A 20,724-nucleotide genomic window follows, 5' to 3' on the forward strand; every position below is an offset into this window, starting at 1 on the left:
ACTACAGGGACAGAGAGAAGATCTTGGAATTCTTCCGGAAACGGGGGGGTGATAAAAAGAGCATCAGCGACCGTCACCGCGTACCCTGATTACACTATGCTGGTACAGAGACAACGTTACAGCTATATGGGGATCAAGAGGATACTGCGCACTGCTGGATTTAAATACATGCTCTTGTATCCTGCAAAGCTCAATATTTTACATAAAGGCAAAGCGCACTTTTTTGACACCCCGGAAGAAGTAGCAACATGGTTGGTCGCACATGGCTGTCCGGAGCAAGATGAGCAAGGCCGAGAGGAACACGATAAGTGATCCAACAGTCATGCATGATAAGAAGTGGGCGGGGGGGCTGGGAGCAGAGACAGTAGAACAGATAACATTGGCGCAGCCAGTAAAGAGAATAATGGGAAACGGTGACATTTGAACACGTTGGACTGGAATATAGAACGTGAAAAACAAAGTGGTTGGCGTTAGGCGCGCTTAGCTTGATGACCAAATAGGAGCAACGGGATGGAGACACCCTACCCCTGGGAGTTAGAATAGTAGGATCTCCACTTGGGCGATATCTCCCTGCTGAGCCGCGAGTACGGCAATAGCTGGAAAAGGGCTAGATGCGGGGGTGCCTGAGATCCAGGGATGGAGCTGGGCAACAGTTGGGGAAGGGGGACGGGGGGGAAGGAGGGAAAGGGGGGCTGGGGAAGAGTTGGGGAGTGTGTTGGGGTTGGGAAAAGAGGAGGGCTGGAGGGAGGGTGGAGAAGCGGAAGTGTTTATAGTTAGGGAAAGTTTATATTGGGGAACAAGCCTATACGTGAAAAGGGAAAAACCTAGACATGCACTGTACTTGCGGAGGGAGCAATGGGATCCTAATACATTATGGGGGACCTTAAAGTAATTACTTGGAATGTTAGCAGGGTTAATAGCTATTTAAAAAGGAATAAGGTTATGATGTATCTGCGTAGACAGAAGATAGATATAGCCTTGATAAAAGAGACTCGCCTCACACAAGAAAAGATGGAGGTGATACGGAAGAAATGTAGGGGGACCATTGTAGGCGCAACATATTCTGCCTACGCTAGAGGGGTGATTACCTAGGTGGCACCGCATGTCCCATTCCAGCTATTGCAATCTACAGTTGAGCATATGGGAGGATGGTTATAATAAGAGGGCTGGTGGAAAATAAGGAAATAAACATCATAAACACATATGCCCCGAACCAGGATACGGTGGCATACCTTAGGACTCTATATAACAAACTCAGTATGTGCTTAGTGGGGGCGGTGATTTGGGGAGGAGACTGTAACTGTGCATTAAACCCTAAAATAGATAGTTCAGATAGCAAAATAGATAGACCCACTGCAGCCGCTAGGACGTTGCAGTCACTGTTAACGGATTTAGGGTTTGAGGATGCATGGAGGTTGCACCAACTACAGGATAGACAATACTCGCATTTTTCAGCACCACAAAAACTACCTACCAGGCTGGATTATTTGTTTGTCAATGACATAAATAGCGCAGACAGAATATAAAGCGAGGGTCCTGTCAGACCACTCGCCATTGATACTGGTATGGCAATACTGACCCCCGAGAGCAAGGATACTGACGTGGCGCCTCAGTGCAGAGGCGTTGAAAGATACTATTTTTTGGGGAGGATTTGAGAGAGGAAATCTATTTTGAGATCAACACTAGCAGTGTAGAGACAGCGGGCATGCTCTGGGCAGCCTTTAGAGTGGTAGTGAGGGGGATAGCCATAGCTAAGTCCAAGGGACTGCAAGGAGGGATCTTAGCAGAATTACAAGATGCAGAAGCAGAATTAGAAACAACGTTAAAAAGGGGAGGTGATACCAGGGAAGAAAATGATGCAATACTCCAGCTGCAACAAAAATGTGCTAGGCACTGGGAGAGACTGCAATCTCAATTATAAAAAGTATATAGAGAGACAGCATGCAGGAGGGGACAAACCGGGGAGGGCCCTGGCATGGTTATATAAGAGTGAGACCCCCAGACCCACAATCAGAATGATAGCAAGGGATGATGGGCGCATAGAGGACACCCAAGAAGGCGTTAATCAGGAATTTGTAGATTTTTACCGACTTTTGTACGGTGATGAGGAGGGAAGTGATTGCAAGGAAATAAGGGAAACACTGGAAGATATTGGGTTGCCACAAATTAGCGCAGAGGAGCGAGAGGAGCTGGACGCACCGATTACTCCAGAGGAACTGGAAGAGGTAGTGGTGCAGCTACCCACCAGCAAGACTCCGGGGGCCGACGGACTCCCTAGCAAAATTTTATAAAATGTACAAGAACGAGATGTCCCCCCTCACCCCCACTTCTAGAGATGTTAAATGGGGCATACAAAGTGGGAAGGCTATCAGAGTCCCTAAGAGAGGCGATTATTATACCACTCCCTAAACCCAATAAGCCTGGCAAAGATTGCGGCTCATTTAGACCACTATCAATGCTGAATCAAGACAGCAAAATACTCACAGCGGTCTTGGCAAATAGAATGAGGAGGGTCATTGATAAATTAATACAGCCTGACCAGACGGGCTATGTCCCTAACAGGAATATATCTAACAATCTCAGACGACTCCATCGAGTCATTGAAAACGTGAATGGGGATGCAGGCGAAATGGCAATAGTATCGCTGGACGCAATAAAGGCCTTTGACTCTGTCAAATGGCCTTCGTTGATTGCTGCCCTGACCAGTTATGGAATAGGATCTGGGTATCTCAAATGGGCTAAACTATTATATAGCGCACCGCTGGCCAGGGTCAAAACAGGAGCTGTAATATCAGAGAAGTGGCAACCCAGTAGAGGTACTAGACACGGATGCCCGTGGTCCCCCATGCTGTATATTTTAGCCTTAGAGCCCCTAGCAATATACCTGAGGCAACAGTATGACACAATAGGCATCATCATAAAATGGGAACCGCATTTAATCTCCCTGTATGCAGATGCTATGTTGTTGTATCTACGCTACCCGGAAGAGAACCTCCAGTATGTTCTGGAAGTGATGGAGCGGTTCGCGAGGCTATCTGGCATAGCCGTGAATCCTAGAGAATCTTGCATATCTCCACTGGGCAGATACAAAGGGATCCCGTTAGATCAGTTACCTATCCTACAGGTACCATGGGAGGTCAGTACGTTTCGATATCTTGGGATAGACATATACCATACGGTGGAGGCAGAGCACCAGCATAACACTGAGAAGGCGATCAAGATTATTGAAAATAGTATGAAGGTCTGGATGAAGCTCCCCTTGGCGATGATGGAACGAGGGGCTATGCTGAAAATGGTGGTCCTGCCAAGACTATTGCATTATTTTGGGAACATCCCATACCTGATACCAAGGCAATTCTTTGCTCGGATACATAGCATATGCAGGGAATTCCTCTGGCAGGGGACAAGGAACAGAGTGGCCTTTTGGAAACTACAAAACCCATACGAGAAAGGGGGTGTAAAACTGCCAAACTATGAAATCTACTATCTAGCAAGCCAGCTGCAATATGTAGCAAAATGGCTCTCTGAAGAACCAACCTCAGAGTCCAGGCTGTTTCGACTGGACTGTGGCCCATTCTTTTTGAAAGAAATAATGTAGTTGCCCCGATCGACTATGGAAGGGCGCCCAAGGATGATGATAGGGTGGGAGATATGGCGTAGGGCCTGTCAGGTAATGGAGAATCCACTCCCGTGTTCCCCACAAGTACCATTAGTTGCATTGGCAGGAAAATAAAAGCAATTACGGATGATGATCAGGAAGCACAGTGAACCAGTTGGGATAGCTACAATGGGAGATATATGGCAGGAGGGGAAGATAAATACTTTGAGATGTTGGAGGAAGAAACGGGGATACAAATGGGACAATGTATCACATACCATAGGGTGGTGAATCAAAGACACATGGTCCGAAGTAGTACTAGAAGACCAACCGGATGCCACCATAGATACAATATATGATGTAGCAGAAGGAGGACATGAGATATCCAGGATATATGAGTTGATGATGTCTAAGGCGGGAAAGGAAGAGGTACAACTGAGGCAGGACTGGGAAGAGGAAGTGGGAGCCCCAATGAGTGATGGGAGGTGGGAGAAAGCCCAGGGGTACCATAAGAAAGTGTCAAGGAATGCAAGACTACAAAAGATACAGTTATATATAACCTATAAGGCGTATATGACACCCCAAAGGATAGCTAAATTCAAAAACACAGGATGACAATCATGCCCCAAATGCGATGAAGAAAACGCTGGAATGGTGCACATGTTCTGGACATGTCCAGTAATTGAAAGGTTTTGGGGAGAAGTGGCACATAGACTGGAAAAGAAAGCGATCAAGATAGTGGTAGATACAGTGTGGGCTTGTCTGTTAGGGTTTTTTTTTAGACCTAGACCACATAAACTCAAGCATGTAAGTAAACTAAAAGATCTGGCATATGTACTTGCAAATTGAAGAATCGCTATGGGGTGGAAGGCATGCCTTAGACCAAGAATAGAGGTATGGTGGAAAGACCTACAAAAATGGGGCGAAGCTGAAACTACAGTATGGCATGAATCCAGTCATTCTCGGGGGGAGGAGGAGGCCGAAACCTTGATAGCCTGGAAACATCTAATAGCCACGTTATTTGGGCCCCTGCAAGACCGGTCAAGTGATTTGGACCCAACAGAGACCATGGAAGAGGAAACCCTACTGCAAGACGAAGAAATGGAACACGAAGGAGGATAGGCTTGTAAGGGGGGGAGGGAACGGGAGAAGCAGTGATCATAGAAGGAGTGATGTAAATTCAAAATGTTATGCAAGTTTGGTTTGTGTTGTTTGTTGAAATAAAATTAATAAAAATTGTTTAAAAAACAAAAGGGTGTCCCTTCAAAAACAAACACAAGAGTGCAGATACGCCGTCTAAGAGCACGTGAGCTCCAAAGGTTTCGGCAGAGCCGAAGACCTCGACAACACCTACAGGCACATCAAAACTCTCCCTAATCCACCGAAGCTAAGCGACAGCCATGTTTTCGGCAGTGAATGAGACTTTGGCTGATAAATCCCTTCCTTCTAAGGACACCTTCCCCCCTCCTGACCCCTGTGGACCAGAGTGAGGTTTGAGAGCTATGTGGACAAACTATCACAGTTTGTAGACTTTTCTGAAAAGTGTATTAGCCCCTAACAGACCTAGGGAGGAGGATTCCTGTCCTAGTTTTCCAAAGGTACAGAAGCTTTCAAGTCTAACTGCCCAGGAAGATATTTTTGAGCTCTCTGAACCTGAAGAGGTCTATGAGGATCCCTATGGTCAGGATGACAACCCATTTGGCTAGTTAACACCGAACCAGTGCCCAGATTGGGGTCAAGATCAGCCTGTAGAAAAAGCACCTTGGCTTCCCTCCACTCCAGCGCATGACCCAGACACCATTTGTCTGGATCATCCCTCCTCGCCTCCACAGAGGCAAGCTTCGCCGATTGACGATCAAAATACCTTTAATGCAACCCTGTAAAGGGCTGCGGGCCATTTCCAAATTGGCACGCAGTAAGCTGTACACGACACTTACTTTGTAGAGGACATCCTAAAGGAAAGAAAAAAACTGGTAATCCCACTGCTAAATTCCATCAACAAGCGCTTCACACCTTCTTTGCTGTCCCCTTCCCTTACAAGGGCCGTCAACCCTCGGGTTGAAAAACTGTTTCGCCCCTCTCCTTTTGACCCGTTGTACATTGGGGGCATGCCACTCCAGACTCCCTGGTCATCACTACTACCAGGAAGCGCCCCACCACCCGACAAAGAATGCAAAAAATGGTATGCCCTCTGCAAACGCATTACCACTTCAGTGGCATATTCAACAAGAATTGCTAACAATACTACCGTTCTTGCCAGTTATAGTGATGTGCAGTGGAACCTACTTCAGGGGAAGACCCGGAACCGGTACGATCACGCCTACTGGTGATTGTCTCAGAAGGGAAACAAGTGATCCACAACATCCTAAAAAACCTGTTGGATGCAGCAGAGACAGCAGAGCGGACCCTGGCCCAGGGTACTCTTCTCAAAAGGCACGCCTGGCTCAAGAACTCAGGGTTTAAGCCAGAAACCCAGGTATGCCTAATAAACTAGTGGAAGACGCACAATCATCAGAAATGCTATTACAGTAAGTAATGCATGTCTTATAGAGCTGTCATGTTTTCAGATAAACAATACGTACATCGGCATTAAAATACTTTCTTAACATAGCCACTTGGAGCCATGTCAACATAATATTCTGGTCTTACTACAGATGCAAACATGTTGATGCCTTTTTGTTCATTGAATTGTGACACGAACAGCATGCGTATAATAAACCAATTACAACAACTGTAACCCTTTTGTTCTGCAAGCAGTCTCTACAGCGGGTGCGCTCTAATTCTGTTTCTGTGTGTTATGTGCAGCATCAAAGGTGACATTTCTCCAGCATGGGGTCTGGCATGGATTCACATGCTCAAGAATATTCCCCGTCGTCAGGCTGGGAATCCTCGGTAAAGAAAAAACCAGTATCAGTTTCGTTTCTGATCTGTCTTTCGTAGTAATAACCAATCACTGGTCTCTGCGTCATACTGACCACAGCCAATGACTGCCCTCTACCTAAGCACCGCCTCTGGCAGCCATCTTCAGATTTTTACCGCACGTTCATGTGTTGGGATCCTCGTGCTATTGCTCTCGAGCGTTAGTGCTATTTTTCGCGCTTTTTTTCACAAAAACTTCGATTCTTTCGGTCAAAAGAGCCTCAAGCTCCACCGATCCTACATCCGATCAACGGGGACCCGTGTCGGATTCGTCTGCGCCCCTCAAGGGTGAAGATTTCGTCGAGCTACACTTCGGAGGACTCCAGAAGCTTCTCAGGCCCGGTCTCGGAGATGGCCCAGGACTCCAGAAGCTTCTCAGGCCCGGTCTCGGAGATGGCCCAGGAGAAGGGAAGCTCGACGCCCGGAAAGCTGTTCAGGGTCTGCCCTGGATGCCAGCTGCAGAACGTCTTTAAGGAGGACGAACACTCTTTCTGCCTTTACTGCCTTCATGAGGACAAGACGCACGTGGAGAAGGACTGTGCGTTTTGCGGCAACATGTCGGAACGGACCATGAAGGACCGCCATCAACGTCTCGCCAACTGGCTGGAGGGTAAGAGCCCGTCTGGCGAGAAGAAGAAGAAATCCGAGCGGTCTTCTAAGACCTTTGAGGGCGCCCCGGCGACGGGGGCCCAACATAAGGCCAAGCACCGCGAGTCCGCTGGCACCGGGAGCGCCGAACGGTCGGGCTCTACGGGCGCCAGGCAGGGCGCACCCTCCCCGGCACCATCAACCACGAGCCAACGCTCTGGGTCGGGTAAGAGGAAGGCCGAGCACCCGGCGAAGCTCCTGGAGAGGCCCCGGTCGAGCTCTAAGGCAGAGGAGGAGCGTGGCAGTGCCCCCTCCCTCAAGGATAAGGCAGTGAGCGCACCTAAGGTGGTGAAGGCCTTGATCCATCCGACCAAGCCCTCTATCGAAACGGTCGCGGCGGCCCTGGCTCAGCCTGTGGTGGCTACACCAGCGGTGGCGACCTCAGGGCCCAGAATCTCCCTGCCTCCTCGGAGGGAGTCTTCTTTTGTGCCCATCGATAGGACCCCCGTGAAACCCTCCGTGGGGAAGAAGAAGGGGGGGCAGGGCGTCGTCGTAGATTCGGCCTCAACCTCAGAAGAGGAGCTGATCGAGGTCTTAAGCCACGGCCTAGGCGTGGAAGAAGGCCAGCCCGTCGGAATGGACCCCGACGCAGGTGACGACGACGACATCGTCGAGGATACCGACGGGGCCCCTGCTCGCCCGTCGGATTCCCCTCTGCCAGCGCCGCAAGACAACTCGGCGGCCATTTTGTTGGCCATACAGTCCTTATGCTCCGAGATAAGGACGAGGCTACCGTTACCGACGGAGGAACCTCTCCCGTCGGGGGATCCAGAACCGGGACCTTCTGGTGTTCCCCCTACCAAGAAAAGAAGGATCCATCCACCACCTCCTTTTCAACCGTCGCGCCCCGTCCAGCCCTCCTCCCCGTCCACCCGAGGGGATGATACGGGGACTGACACGGCAGCGACGGGTACGGACGACGAGGCATACGACGAGGATATTCCGTCGTCGCCTCCCACCAGGGCTTCTCCGCCCGACGAGATCGGATCTTTCCACTCCATGATCTCCAGGGCTTCCGAGCTTTTCCAACTCTGCCCTGAGGAGAAGAAAAAGGAAGGCTTCCTTTATCAGCGGCGCGAGGCCAAGAGGAAGACGGTCCTCGCAGTGCCTCTGTTGGACGACATTTGGGATGAGGGCCTTTCCCTCCTCAAGAACCCTTCCACGACGCCAGCTAGAAGAGACCGGTACGAGAAAAAGTACCGGGTCCCGGACACGGCCCCCCTATGCCTCCGGGCGCAGCCTACCCCGGATTCCGTCGTCTCCGCGGCAGCCAGGAAGAAAGCGGGGGGGGTGCGGCCTCCACATCAACTTCCCCGCCGGACGGCGAGGGAAAGAAATTGGATGCTATGGGACGTAGAGTCATCTCGTCGGCAGCGACGACGATTAAAGCGGCCAACGCCTTGGCTATCGTGGCTCGCTACGACAGGGAGCTGTGGTACAAGATAGCTCCCCTGCTGGATTTTCTGCCGGACGACAAGAGGGCGGAGGCCCTGGAGATCCTGCAGGAAGGTGAGGTGGCCTCGGACCACGCCATCACCGTGGCGACGGACATCGCCGACACTGGGTTCCGCCAGCTGGGCAACGGCGTTTGCCTTCGACGTCGTGGATGGCTCAAAGCTACGGACTTCCGGCAGGACGTCCAGACCAGAGTCCTGGACATGCCCTTCGACGGGAACAACCTGTTTGGGAAGACAGTGGACGATTCCCTTCAGGCCATCAAGGCGGATACTGAGACGGCCTGGGCCCTTGGAGTTCTGCAGCAACGACGGACGCCCTTTCGGAGCGGCGGAGGCAAGGGCGCCTCCAAAGGTTCCGGCGGCGGTTTCGCTTCCTACCGTCAAGCGGCCCGCTCGTCGTCGCAAGAGGCCTACAGAGGACGAGGCAAGTCTAGCGGACCCCGCCGTCGTCGCCAAGGAGGTCAAGGCGGCAAGGCCGCGTCCAAGCAGGATTGAACCGGCCGTGGGGTTGGGCCCCCACCGAAGCACCCCGGTGGGAGGCCGGCTGGCGGGCTTCGTCAGCGTGTGGGAGTCCATCTCCACCGACCGTTGGGTGCTGGACGCCCTGGCCCGGGGCCACGCGCTCGAGTTTCAAAGAAGGTGCCCGCGCGTCCCCCCCGTGGCCAGGAAAGAACTTCACGTCCCTCAACTTCTCCTGGAGGTAAAGGCGATGCTCAGAAAGGGCGCCATCGAACTCGTCCCAAAGAGGCTTCGGGGCTCCGGAGTCTACTCGAGATACTTCCTCGTGAAGAAGAAGACGGGAGGATGGCGCCCCATCCTAGACCTGCGACGTCTGAACAAGTTCATCAAGGCGCAGAAGTTCCGGATGGTCACCCTCCAGCACGTCCTGGGTCAGCTGGAGGAAGGAGACTTCCTATCGTCGTTGGATTTGGAGGATGCCTACTTCCACATTCCCATCCTAAAGGGGCACCGAAAATTCCTCAGGTTCGTGGTCCAGGGGCGTCATTACCAGTTCAAAGCCCTTCCCTTCGGACGGCACCCAGGGTATTCACCAAGTGCCTCGCACCGGTGGCGGCGCAGCTGCGCCGCGAGGGGATTCACGTCTACCCCTACCTGGACGACTGGCTCATCCGCGCCAAGACGAGGGAGCTCGCCGTGGTCCACACGGCAAGGACCGTCCAACTCCTCACGGACCTGGGATTCTCCGTGAACTACGCCAAATCCCACCTGGTGCCCGCGCAAGTCGCACTGTTTCTGGGAGCGAGGCTCGACACAGTGTCCCTTCTGGCCTCCCCGTCGGAGGAGAGGACCAGGACCATCTTGGGCAAGGTGCAACGGATGTTGGTGGCCGACGCGGCCAAAGTGAGGTCCGTCAAGTCCCTCCTCGGGATGATGTCTTCCTGCATCTACCTCATTCCCATGTGCAGGCTCCGGATGCGCCCGTTGCAAGAATTCCTGGATGCGCGCTGGATCCAGACGACTGGCAGCTTCGAGGAAAGGATCAAGCTCGACGAGAGTTTCCGACGAGCGATACGGTGGTGGGGCACCCGCGCGCATCTGACGGCGGGCATGGACTTCCAGACCCCAGCCCACCAGGAGACTGTGACCACGGATGCCTCCCTGGAAGGGTGGGGAGCGCACACCGAAAATCTGCACGCAAGGGGACTCTGGCTCCCGACGGAGAAGTCCCTGCATATCAACGTCCTGGAGCTCCGTGCAGTGTTTTGGGCCCTCAGGTCCTTCCTTCCGTCCCTCAAGGGCAAGGTGGTGAGGATCTTCACCGACAACACCACCACCATGTTTTACATCAGGAAACAGGGCGGAACCAGGTCCCCAGGGCTGTCCAAGGAGGCGCAGGACCTGTGGCATTGGGCCGTCGCCCAAGGGATTTTTCTGGTGCCGTTTCATCTGGCAGGGATAAAAAACACCATCGCCGACTCACTCAGCAGGGAGCTGCGCTCGTGCCACGAGTGGGAACTACGGCAGGATCTGGTGGATCGCCTCTTCCGACGGTGGGGCACACCCCAGATCGACCTGTTTGCGACGGCGACGAACACCAAGTGCCGGAGGTTCGCCAGCAGGTTTCCCCAGACGAGGAGCATGGGCGATGCTTTCTCGTTCCCCTGGGAGGGCCTGTTCCTCTACGCGTTCCCTCCCTTGCCTCTGCTAATCCGGCTCGTCAACCAGCTCAAGAGGTCACGGTGCAGGATGATCCTCGTCGCACCTGCGTGGCCGAGGCAGATATGGTTCCCGGACTTGCTGGACTTGTCAGCGTCCCCGCCGATCAAGCTGCCGGCGGACGCGGATCTACTCTCCAGGGAAGGAGGCGCCATCCTCCACCACGACCCGAAGTCGCTGAACTTGCAGGCCTGGCTCCTGCAGCGCTAGAGTTTGGAGGATACGACATACCGGCCGATTGCAGAGAGGTTCTTGCAAAGGCCAGGGCGTCCTCGACTCTTAAATGCTACGGACACAAATGGAAGAGGTTCTCTGTCTGGTGCCACGCACAGAAGATTAACCCTCTACGGATTACGGCTCCCCAAGTACTGCCGTACCTGCTGACGCTGGCCAAAGCTGGTCTGGCACACGCGTCCATCAAGATTCATCTTGCTGCGATCTCCCGATACACCAGAACCACGGGGCGGACGTCCTTGTGGTCTCATCGTCCGGTGAAAGAGTTCATGAAGGGACTGTTCAGATCGTTCCCGCCGGTGAAGGCTCCGGCCCCGGCGTGGGAGCTCAACGTGGTGCTGACCAAGCTCATGGGACCTCCGTTCGAGCCTCTGCACTCGGCCCCGTTGAAGTTTCTATCGTGGAAAACAGCTTTTCTTGTGGCCATCACCTCCGCACGACGAGTGGGAGAGATCCAGGCCCTTTCCTGCAAGGCCCCGTACTTGACTTTCCACGACACGAGGGTAGTGCTCAGGACGCACCCCTCCTTCATGCCCAAGGTACCGTCGGACTTCCATCTCAACGAACCCTTGGTGTTGCCTGTGTTCTTCCCGTCGCCTTCGTCGCCGGCTGAGAGGACTTTGCACTCGCTGGATGTGGCTAGAGCGCTGAAGTTCTACGTGGACCGCACGAAGTGTTTTCGGAAGACGTCACAACTCTTTGTGAACTTTGGACCTGTCAATCAGGGGAAGGCTCTCTCGAAGGCTTCCATTTCCAGATGGCTCTCCGGCTGTATCATGTACTGTCATCGGTTGGCAAACCGACCGCTGCCTGGCCGTCCGAGAGCCCATTCCACCAGAGCGATCGCAGCTACCACGGCGTTCCTTTCTGGTGTGCCCCTGCTGGACATATGCAGGGCTGCTACGTGGAGGTCGACGCACACCTTCACGAAATTCTACTGCGTCGACCGGGATTCCAGGGAGGAGTCCAGGGTCGGCCAAGCAGTGCTGCGCAACCTGTTCGCCTGAGGTGAGCCTGGTGAGGAGGTAAGATGCTTAATGTTGAGTTTGATGTAATGCTTAATGTTGAGCCTTTGCCACCTCCCGTGGTTGTGCATGTGTGTACTGCTATGTATTCTTTATTCATGAGCATGTGAATCCATGCCAGACCCCATGCTGGAGAAGGAACAAGTTACTTACCTGTAACTGTTGTTCTCCAGCATGGGTCTGGCATGGATTCACATGCGAACCCTCCCGCCTACCCCTCTGCGGCTCTTCACTTGGTCATACTGCCACTTTACGTGCTTCCAAATCTGAAGATGGCTGCCAGAGGCGGTGCTTAGGTAGAGGGCAGTCATTGGCTGTGGTCAGTATGACGCAGAGACCAGTGATTGGTTATTACTACGAAAGACAGATCAGAAACGAAACTGATACTGGTTTTTTCTTTACCGAGGATTCCCAGCCTGACGACGGGGAATATTCTTGAGCATGTGAATCCATGCCAGACCCATGCTGGAGAACAACAGTTACAGGTAAGTAACTTGTTCCTTTTGCATTGTTTATTGTAAATGTCACAGTTCGAGCGTGTGAATAATGTTCCATAATTTGGCAGTCTCTCACATTTAATGTGGACATCAATTAGGGTGCAAGTAATATGAGGCATTTTGAATTATCAGTCCCTCCCCAATTTGACACAATCTCAAAGTGTCTTTCACATGCGAGTTGTGGGTGGGAGTCTGGTAACAGTGAGATGTTCAAAAAGTGTATAAAATGCCATATTGCATAAGTTAGCATTAACTCCACTATCTCTCATTTGACAACTAGGTCTGCAATGATGAAGGGAAAATGATTCGATTTCACTGTAAACTGTGTGAATGCAGCTTCAACGACCCTAATGCAAAAGACATGCATCTAAAGGGGCGCAGACACCGCCTACAGTTCAAGGTAAGGAGTCCAGTGCAGGCTTTGTATGCTTCAAAGGTAGGTATCATGGAATGGGGCAGCAGTTTTAGAATCCTACAACATCGAAAAATGACACTGAGTGCTACTGATCACTGAGGATGAAAATAAGGAACAAAACATACTCATGTATGCACCCCCGCGTCATAATGTCACTTGTACCATTATATTCTGTTTGCCACACAGCAGCATGTTAAAACCACTTTCTGTAGCTTGCATGAGGCGAGATGGTAGACTGTATTCCACATGTCACATTTAGAGAATCGACTTGCCTATACCAAAATAATGCTTACCTTTACATGGTCTTGTTTCTGACGTAGAACCCGTTTGGCATGGGCAAGCGTGTTCTAGGCTCTCGCTTTCCTGCTGAAAGGTGGCTTTAGCTGGTAGAAGTTATCATATTACAAGGACTCTCGTCTGCCTCAGAGCAGGTGCAAAGCTTCAAGGAGTATGCTCACCTTGATCAAATGCATTATGCTATGCTACTCTCGCTGATAACACTAACGAGCATGGCAGAGCGCAGCTGGCATCAAAGACCTGTATAATGAGGGTTTGTTCCTTGTCAGCAATAATGTTGCAAGGTGTGACCTTGCCCTGCTAGGATCATACCACTGCCATTGAAACTCAGGAATTCATGTGGGTATAAGAAACACGGCCCAAAGGAGGGAAGGGGGTTCACTTGTGCGGAAGTCTTGTGTTGCCGTTGGTTATGTTTCTGCTATTGCTTAACTAATAATCTGTTCATCAATCCACGGAATCGTGATGGTTCTTTCTGCCACAACATGTCATATATCGAAAAATGACTTTGAGAGCTGCTAATAGCATATTTGTGTAAAGAAGGACAAAGTTGCCCCTATTTCTGAAAATACAGAAGTTTAATAAATCTTTACATATATCTCTGTTTCAATGTTTGATCTAACTTTTGAAATATTCAAATATTATTTCTGTTAGGGATGACATGCTGCTCATTACGTTCTTCCAAAAACCCATTGTATCTTTCAGTAGATTATCTATAAAGCGTTTCCCTTCCCTGTAAAGAATACAATTAAGCATTCGTTTTGCTGCAATAGCGTGGAGGATGAAACGGCTGAAATTCGTTGCACAGAGAAATTAATGAATTCTGTGCAAAATTTGCCCACTTTGGAATTATTCCTGTTTGAAATTTTACTTTTTCTCCAAACTTTTGTGAGAAAACCCCTCCCAAAGAAGTGGTTAAAAAACATTTTATCTGGAAAAAACGAAGTGTTGGGCAAAAAACACAATTTCAGGAAAAAAGTGAAAACCTAAAAGTAGCTGATCGGAAACTCTGCCTGTGCCTTTGGCAAAGCGAAATTGTAGGCACATTTTACCAATTTCATTTTGCTGTTGGTTATTTCACCTACCTCTACACAGGAGTACATTCACATCCTTTACCTGTGCAGCAGAACTAAAATAATCTTAGTTTTGTTTAGGGGAAATGTGTACCACTGTGGTCTAATATAATCACGATCCTGCTTGGAAGTTTCTGCCATAGCTGTTGGAACCATCCGCTCCTTGCTGATGATAGCCACCAAGCTTGTCCTTCCCCTAAACTGTTCAATTAAGTTTCAGGATAACATGAAAAGGCCCGCGCTGTAGCATTTAATATAGTCATTATGATTTCATTGTCAACCTTAGCATAACTTCGGCAATTACATTGTAGGGGGGAGCTAGTATATCCCATCTATAGTTCTGTATATCATTTTCGGTACAAAGGGATTCATATAGCAGGATTTGGAGGCATCCTGTTGTTGATATTTACTGTTTAGAGTTGGTGCCCTGCGATGGTCTTTCTTAATATCCTGATGATAAATACAGTTATTCTATGCCTCTAGATTTCTCTAATTGTCGACCATAAGAGAGACCTATTCTTAGTGGCTGTTCATATCCATTTATTACTTTTATTTACTTACCGAGTGGGCATTTCTGAGTAGACTTGTCCTACTTGCTCATTATTGAATAACAATATTATGAACTGTCTTTTGTAATATGCGAGGGCACAAGGTGGCAGGTGCTGACCACTAGATGGCAAGCGGGAGAGCCGGCTGTGTTTAAAGGCGGATGTAGAATCTCCCTGCCGTTGGCCACTGCTCATCTAGTGCGTCCATCTCTCCTGCAGAAGAAGGTGAACCCGCAGTTCCCAGTGGAGATAAAGCCCAGTAACCGGGGTCGGAAGCTTCAAGAGGAGAAGATGAAGAAGTTGAAGCAGAAGGATCTTATAAAACGGCGTCGAGATGATGAGCAACGATTTCATCTTGAGAGGAGGTGAGTTCTGACACTTTACGTGTCTATAGAGGTTTGAGCCACGTAAGTGTTATGTGCACCTCTTCTGCACTCATTTTCGAATGTGTATGCCTTCTTTTGTTCGGCTTACGCGCCCCTGTAACTGATTGGGATGAAAGTTAGGACTGAATACAGGACCGGGGTTTGCACTGCTAGTAAGTGCAAGTAAAAGCTTACTGAAAATATTGGTACTTTTAAAAAGAAACCTGAAAACCTATTAAATTACCGTTTGATCTTCTGAATCTGGTATTCGCAAATTGGGTTTTAGCCACGTTGGTAATGCGAATGCTCTGTGGAGCCGATTTCTTGCTGATGATGGCTACAAAGGATATGATTGAACGGTGGTGACAAGAGCATTAGGTTCAGGCCAGGGTCTTGGTTGGTTTCCGATGTCGTCTAGATAGTGCTTCGTAGTTTCCCTCTGCTCACATATTGCTACCCGTAGTTAAAAATCAACTGAAGAAAGATGGATGGAATGCAGGGTAACAGTTATCAATTTGAACAGATTGAATTTCAGTAGACAATGTAATGCTATTTTTTAAATCTCTTTCAAGTAAATAAATCCAGCATATATGAGTATGGTAGTGTTGATTTAAAGAACGTCCTAATTCTTTAAGTGCAAGTGTTAGGACTGTGTTCAACGGCTGGGCTGTGGGCTGTTGCCTGGTGTACCGGGTTTTGCTACTGTAAATATGCAATGGGAAATTCCCTAGCTGGCTGCTGCACCACACTCAGCTCAACCGTGATACAGATAACTTTGGAATGCATGCTAGTTTTTAGATGGCATGCGATTGGCTGATGTGCTTTAAGTGGGATGTGAAATCGAGAAGAGAGAGGGGCTCTAAAAAGGGTGTGTGGCTAAAGTGTTAGACATAGCCTAAAGAGTGCTGGGCGTGGCCTAAGGGAGGGGCAGGTGGTTTAGTCATGGGCCGCCTGCCCAGAACAATGCATAATGAGCACGGGTGGACTAGTAACCAAAAGAGGCTCTGGAAATAATTTTGAAAGTGTCCCCATATTACGCATTTTGAGCAAACCCATTTTCATTGAAAGTTTGAAAATAAAGGCCCATGGTGCAGCGGTCTACTGGGAATTCTCCAGAGTTCCCAGTAGGCCAGTCCACCCATGGCAATGAGACCCTGCAAACATGTGTTTTGGGCCACACTGTAAATAAATCTCCCTCTTGCTAGATTTATAAATAAACTGCAGTCAGTAAAAAAAAAAAAAAAACGTTTTCTTACTCATTAGATATTAACAATTTAATCAGTGTGTAAATCATGTCAGTTTTGTAAATAACTGACCCAGGCTTGGCGTCTGGGTCAGTTTAATAGCTTTTGTTAATTGGCATATAGGGTTTCAGCGCCCCGTCAGCTGTCTGTCTTTGTTTTGCCATGCAGCGGACAATAAACCTGCCCCCTGATAATTTGCAACCACCATCCTCCAACCCTATTGCTTTATGTAGGATTTTGCCGCAGAATGAAGCTGCAGGGTTGGGCTGATGATATGCACATATTCCCTAGGGAGACGTTAGACTTTTTACTGTGCCCTTTCTCGTTATGCTGGGTTTAAAGGCTTCCCCGTTTTTTTTTCAAACAATGGGACTGTACCATTATTATGTATAAAGTACTGGGGAGATGGATTTGAAGTAAACACTATCGGAACATTATCCAAGACAGAATATATCTTCGTAGTCCAAATGTGATAGCAAAGATCTGTAGCCCAACCACATGTCTATTTATGAAAGCAATTTATGGACCTCTGAGAAGAATGGTCTACTTGTGGGATTAAAATGTCCACATGCATCAATTATATCTGATGCTCCTAAAAACGCTCTGTAGAACCTGGGATATAGCCACCATCGCAATAGTGTCTTATATCCAATGCCCCTAAAAACACCCTGTAGAACCTGGGATATAGCCACCATTGCAATAGTGTATTGGCTCGTCCTATCCATAACTGGGTCCACAACTATGTTAACATTTCCCAACTGAACATTGTGTCAATTTCGATAACAGTTCAGTAAATAACTTATTCTGATTATCATTGGGGTCAAGTTTTGAGGACAGTAAGCCTTCAAACCTCTAACCCATGTCCAAGATTAAGACACAGAGTGGCCTTGTAAATCCCTCAATTATCAATCTATTGAAACGTCTAATGTTATCATCTATAAGAATTGCTACCCTACTTTATATGTCCCTCCAAAAGAGGCAAACCATTTAAAGTGACCTTTTTTTCTTCTTTGCTGATCATCTTTATTAAATGTGTTTTCTTGTAATAGTGCAATATTTGCCCCCATCTCCAAGAGGTTTGTGAAGATCAGCTTCTGTTTTTGTTGGACGTTAAGGCCCTGGACATAAAGTGAAACTTTAGTAAGAGAATACACCATAGATGGGGTTACTACGTAATTTATATTTGAGTTGATATCTTTCCTCAATTATTGGGGATGATTCATTGAGGCTGCTTCTGTTGCTGCCAAATTGGTTTGTTATAGCTGTGACAAAGGTGGCAGTGAAGACACGCTTTGACTCGCTACTGTATGTCACTGATTGTCCTGACTCATGTCTTTGAGTAGCTGATTCGTATCTTTAAACAAGGGGATTGTGTCTTAACTGGCTTTCAGGGGGCCAATCTTATTCAGGTGTGTTATTCAGGTCTGATGGCTATGCTTGCCTATCAGTGTCAGCCTGCGTGAGCCTCTTAATCTCTACCTTCTAAGTGTAAAACCCTTGAATACTGGATCAAATATGATTGAGTTGTTGGCGCAAAGCGAGCACACCTCCGGCAATGCAGGAACTAATAAAAGAGGGTTGTTTAATGACGATTAACATGTGGCAATAACTTTCAAGACTAGTTCAAGCTGGTAGACGATTGATTTAAATCAGAGCCATCAGAGAATGATACAAATTAGCCTTCCCGATGACCGCAAGGAATTGTGTCTGTGACCACATCAACCCAGGAGCTTTTACTTATCACAGGGACCCGTTATTCCAGTCGGGTTTTCCTCAGCCACAAGTGGTGATGTCAAGCCGATCAGCTTCGCAACACACTTAGTAGTAGTTTCTAGGCACTACTCCAGTTTAAGAAAGCCCACAAGGACAACATTAGGTAATGCAATGTAAAGTGGTCTTATAGAGTGTCCTTTTGTCAATAATGTTGGCCTTGCATGGGATGGCTCTTTAAGAAAGGGCGCCAGGGTGTGTTAGTCGGACAGAAAGAAGGCAAATGCAGAAACCTTTGGTGTTGATGGATGCAGGTCGGAAGCATGTTCCAATATGAAAATCTGTTTGTGGTTGGTACCGACAGGGCAGGTTAACCATATGTCCAGCTCCTGATTGTGGAGTGCAAACGTTAACAGCATGGTTGTTTATAGAAGATGGATAGGGTCTGAATCTGTTAAGTACACTAGACCTAGGAGGTTGTCTGAAGGAGTGTGGGGTGTGGAAGGACGCAAGAATTTAGTAGTGAGATGTTAGTTGAGTGATGGGGGGGGGGGTCGAGAGGGGAAGGCAAGTGTGTTTTCACTTCCTGGCTCTTGGTGGTATTTTTCACAGAGTTTAAGGTGCAGACCAGTGTCATGCAGCACAGGTTCTAGGAGTCAAATTAGTTTCCCACAGATAATAGTGCAACATTTCAGGTGCGAATCAGCATGTGGTAGCTACGAGAAGGAAGTATGGCTATTGAATATTAGTTGTTAAGATGAGCTGTAATATGCTGCCCTGGATTATGCACACACATCTCTGTGTCGGGCAGTTTGGTAAGGTTGGGTGCCAATGGAAATATGAAGTCGTATGGCTGTGTTTTAAATTCACCAGGCTGCAGAATCCTCCAATGGGCTGGTGCCCCAGCCCAGAGAGGAGCCCCAATACGATAGCCAAGTCCTGTATCACGGGTGCTTCCCTTCATGGTTATGGGTTGATCCCGATGATTCAGACAGCTGGCATGAATGCCTGCAGAGAAGTGCTATCCAACCCTTTGTGGACTGCTGCTGCCAAGCAGCTTCCGAGCCCTCACCACCTCTTCCCATGACCATGTGGGAGCAACGAGAGGAACCCTACAGTATGCTCCCATTACCCTAATCAGAAAAGGCAAAAAGAGCCGGCGACCACAGCTGCGTATTTGATGCTTTCACAGCTTGCAGTGTTTCGAGTCAAACCCAGCTAGCCACAATTGCGCCAGTACAGCCTGATCACAGCCGATTTGCAAACCACTGTAAAAAAATCTAGGGACGCCGAATGAGACTATGGGACCTCCATCAGAGCAGGCACCGGGGGATCCACTGTTCAACACCACCACTCTAGACTCACCAAGATAATTCTTATTATGCCATTCTCCAGTTTTCATGTTATGTCCCTCAGCAGTACAGAGGAGCTCACTTCATTCTGGTGCCCTGCCGTTAACGTCCTGCCATTCTAAATGCATTTGATTGATGTTTGCATGTCTTTTTAACTAAATGACTTGTGTAAAGAGAAGGCATATGCTTACTATATACATCACTCCCTAATCTAATTATAGTGGTGCTTTATAATTAACACTTTATGATGTAGATTATCTTTGACAAATGCGGTAGAGGACACCTTACAAAAAGGTTACTGTTTTGTATTCTTAACCGGTGTATGGTGACTGCATTCCTCCAATTTATATTGTTCCTTGTTCAAATCCCATCACCCATGACCATTGGGGCACTATAGAGAATTCATTGTCTCTTTTTCGGTCTGTATCTCTCATACATTTTGCACTCTACAGAGCAACCACATGGGAATATCCCTGTCAGTGAAAGGGTTGCTGGCACATGACACTTTTACATGGCAGAAGGGACACATCAGGTGTATTGTTTTTCAGAGTAACGAAATACAACCAAATTGGCCACATATTCTGGAGCAGGGTGTTTGCAGTATCTGGCCTTGTCCTGTCTTGCTCATGTGATCAGCCCAGTAAATTCAGTTTGGACATAGTTCTGGTTATAACGTAAGCAAAACCAAAGAGGTGATGCCTGGAAGATGTTTAGAATTCATCTTAACTTATGGCATCACTCTGGGCAATCCTCCAGACCATTGTTATTTATCTGCCAAGCCATTACAGAAAGGGGAAAGACCATATGCAAATCAGACTTCGTCCCACCCCAAAAGGGTCAGTCCAGCCCGAACTGATCGGTCACATCCCTCCTGCGCAAGGCCACAAGCATCTTCAAATATGTTTCAACCTCATTGGGCGTCATCAGCAGAGGCGTTGCTGGAGAGGTTAAGGGGGGGCTATAGCCCCGGGTCTTTTGGTTGTAGCCCCGGATACATGCTCAGGGGCTACAACTAAAAGGATGGCTAGCCCCGAGTCCCGACAGTCCTGACATTAGCGTAGCCCTGGATCTTTTCCAGACCTAGCAACACCCCATGTCATCAGTGAGGAGTAGTTTGGGTCTTTAGGCCCAGAAGGCACAGGACGCACGCACCCCTCCCACTCG

At 48.9% G+C, this 20,724-nt stretch overlaps 1 protein-coding gene across 4 annotated transcripts in view; it reads left to right on the forward strand.

Annotated features, from left to right (window-relative positions):
* ZFR2 (zinc finger RNA binding protein 2) overlaps positions 1–20,724 on the forward strand; it is a 2,121,586-nt gene that overhangs the window by 1,048,363 nt on the left and 1,052,499 nt on the right. For all 4 annotated transcript variants that reach the window (XM_069649412.1, XM_069649413.1, XM_069649415.1 and 1 more), the window contains 2 exons: positions 12,837–12,956; positions 15,109–15,254. In XM_069649412.1, the coding sequence (XP_069505513.1) occupies positions 12,837–12,956; positions 15,109–15,254 (266 nt within the window). The remainder of the gene's footprint in view (positions 1–12,836; positions 12,957–15,108; positions 15,255–20,724) is intronic.

Source organism: Ambystoma mexicanum, chromosome 1p (genome assembly GCF_040938575.1).
Source record: "Ambystoma mexicanum isolate Mex_15411 chromosome 1p, UKY_AmexF1_1, whole genome shotgun sequence".
NCBI classification, from domain to species: Eukaryota; Metazoa; Chordata; class Amphibia; order Caudata; family Ambystomatidae; genus Ambystoma; species Ambystoma mexicanum.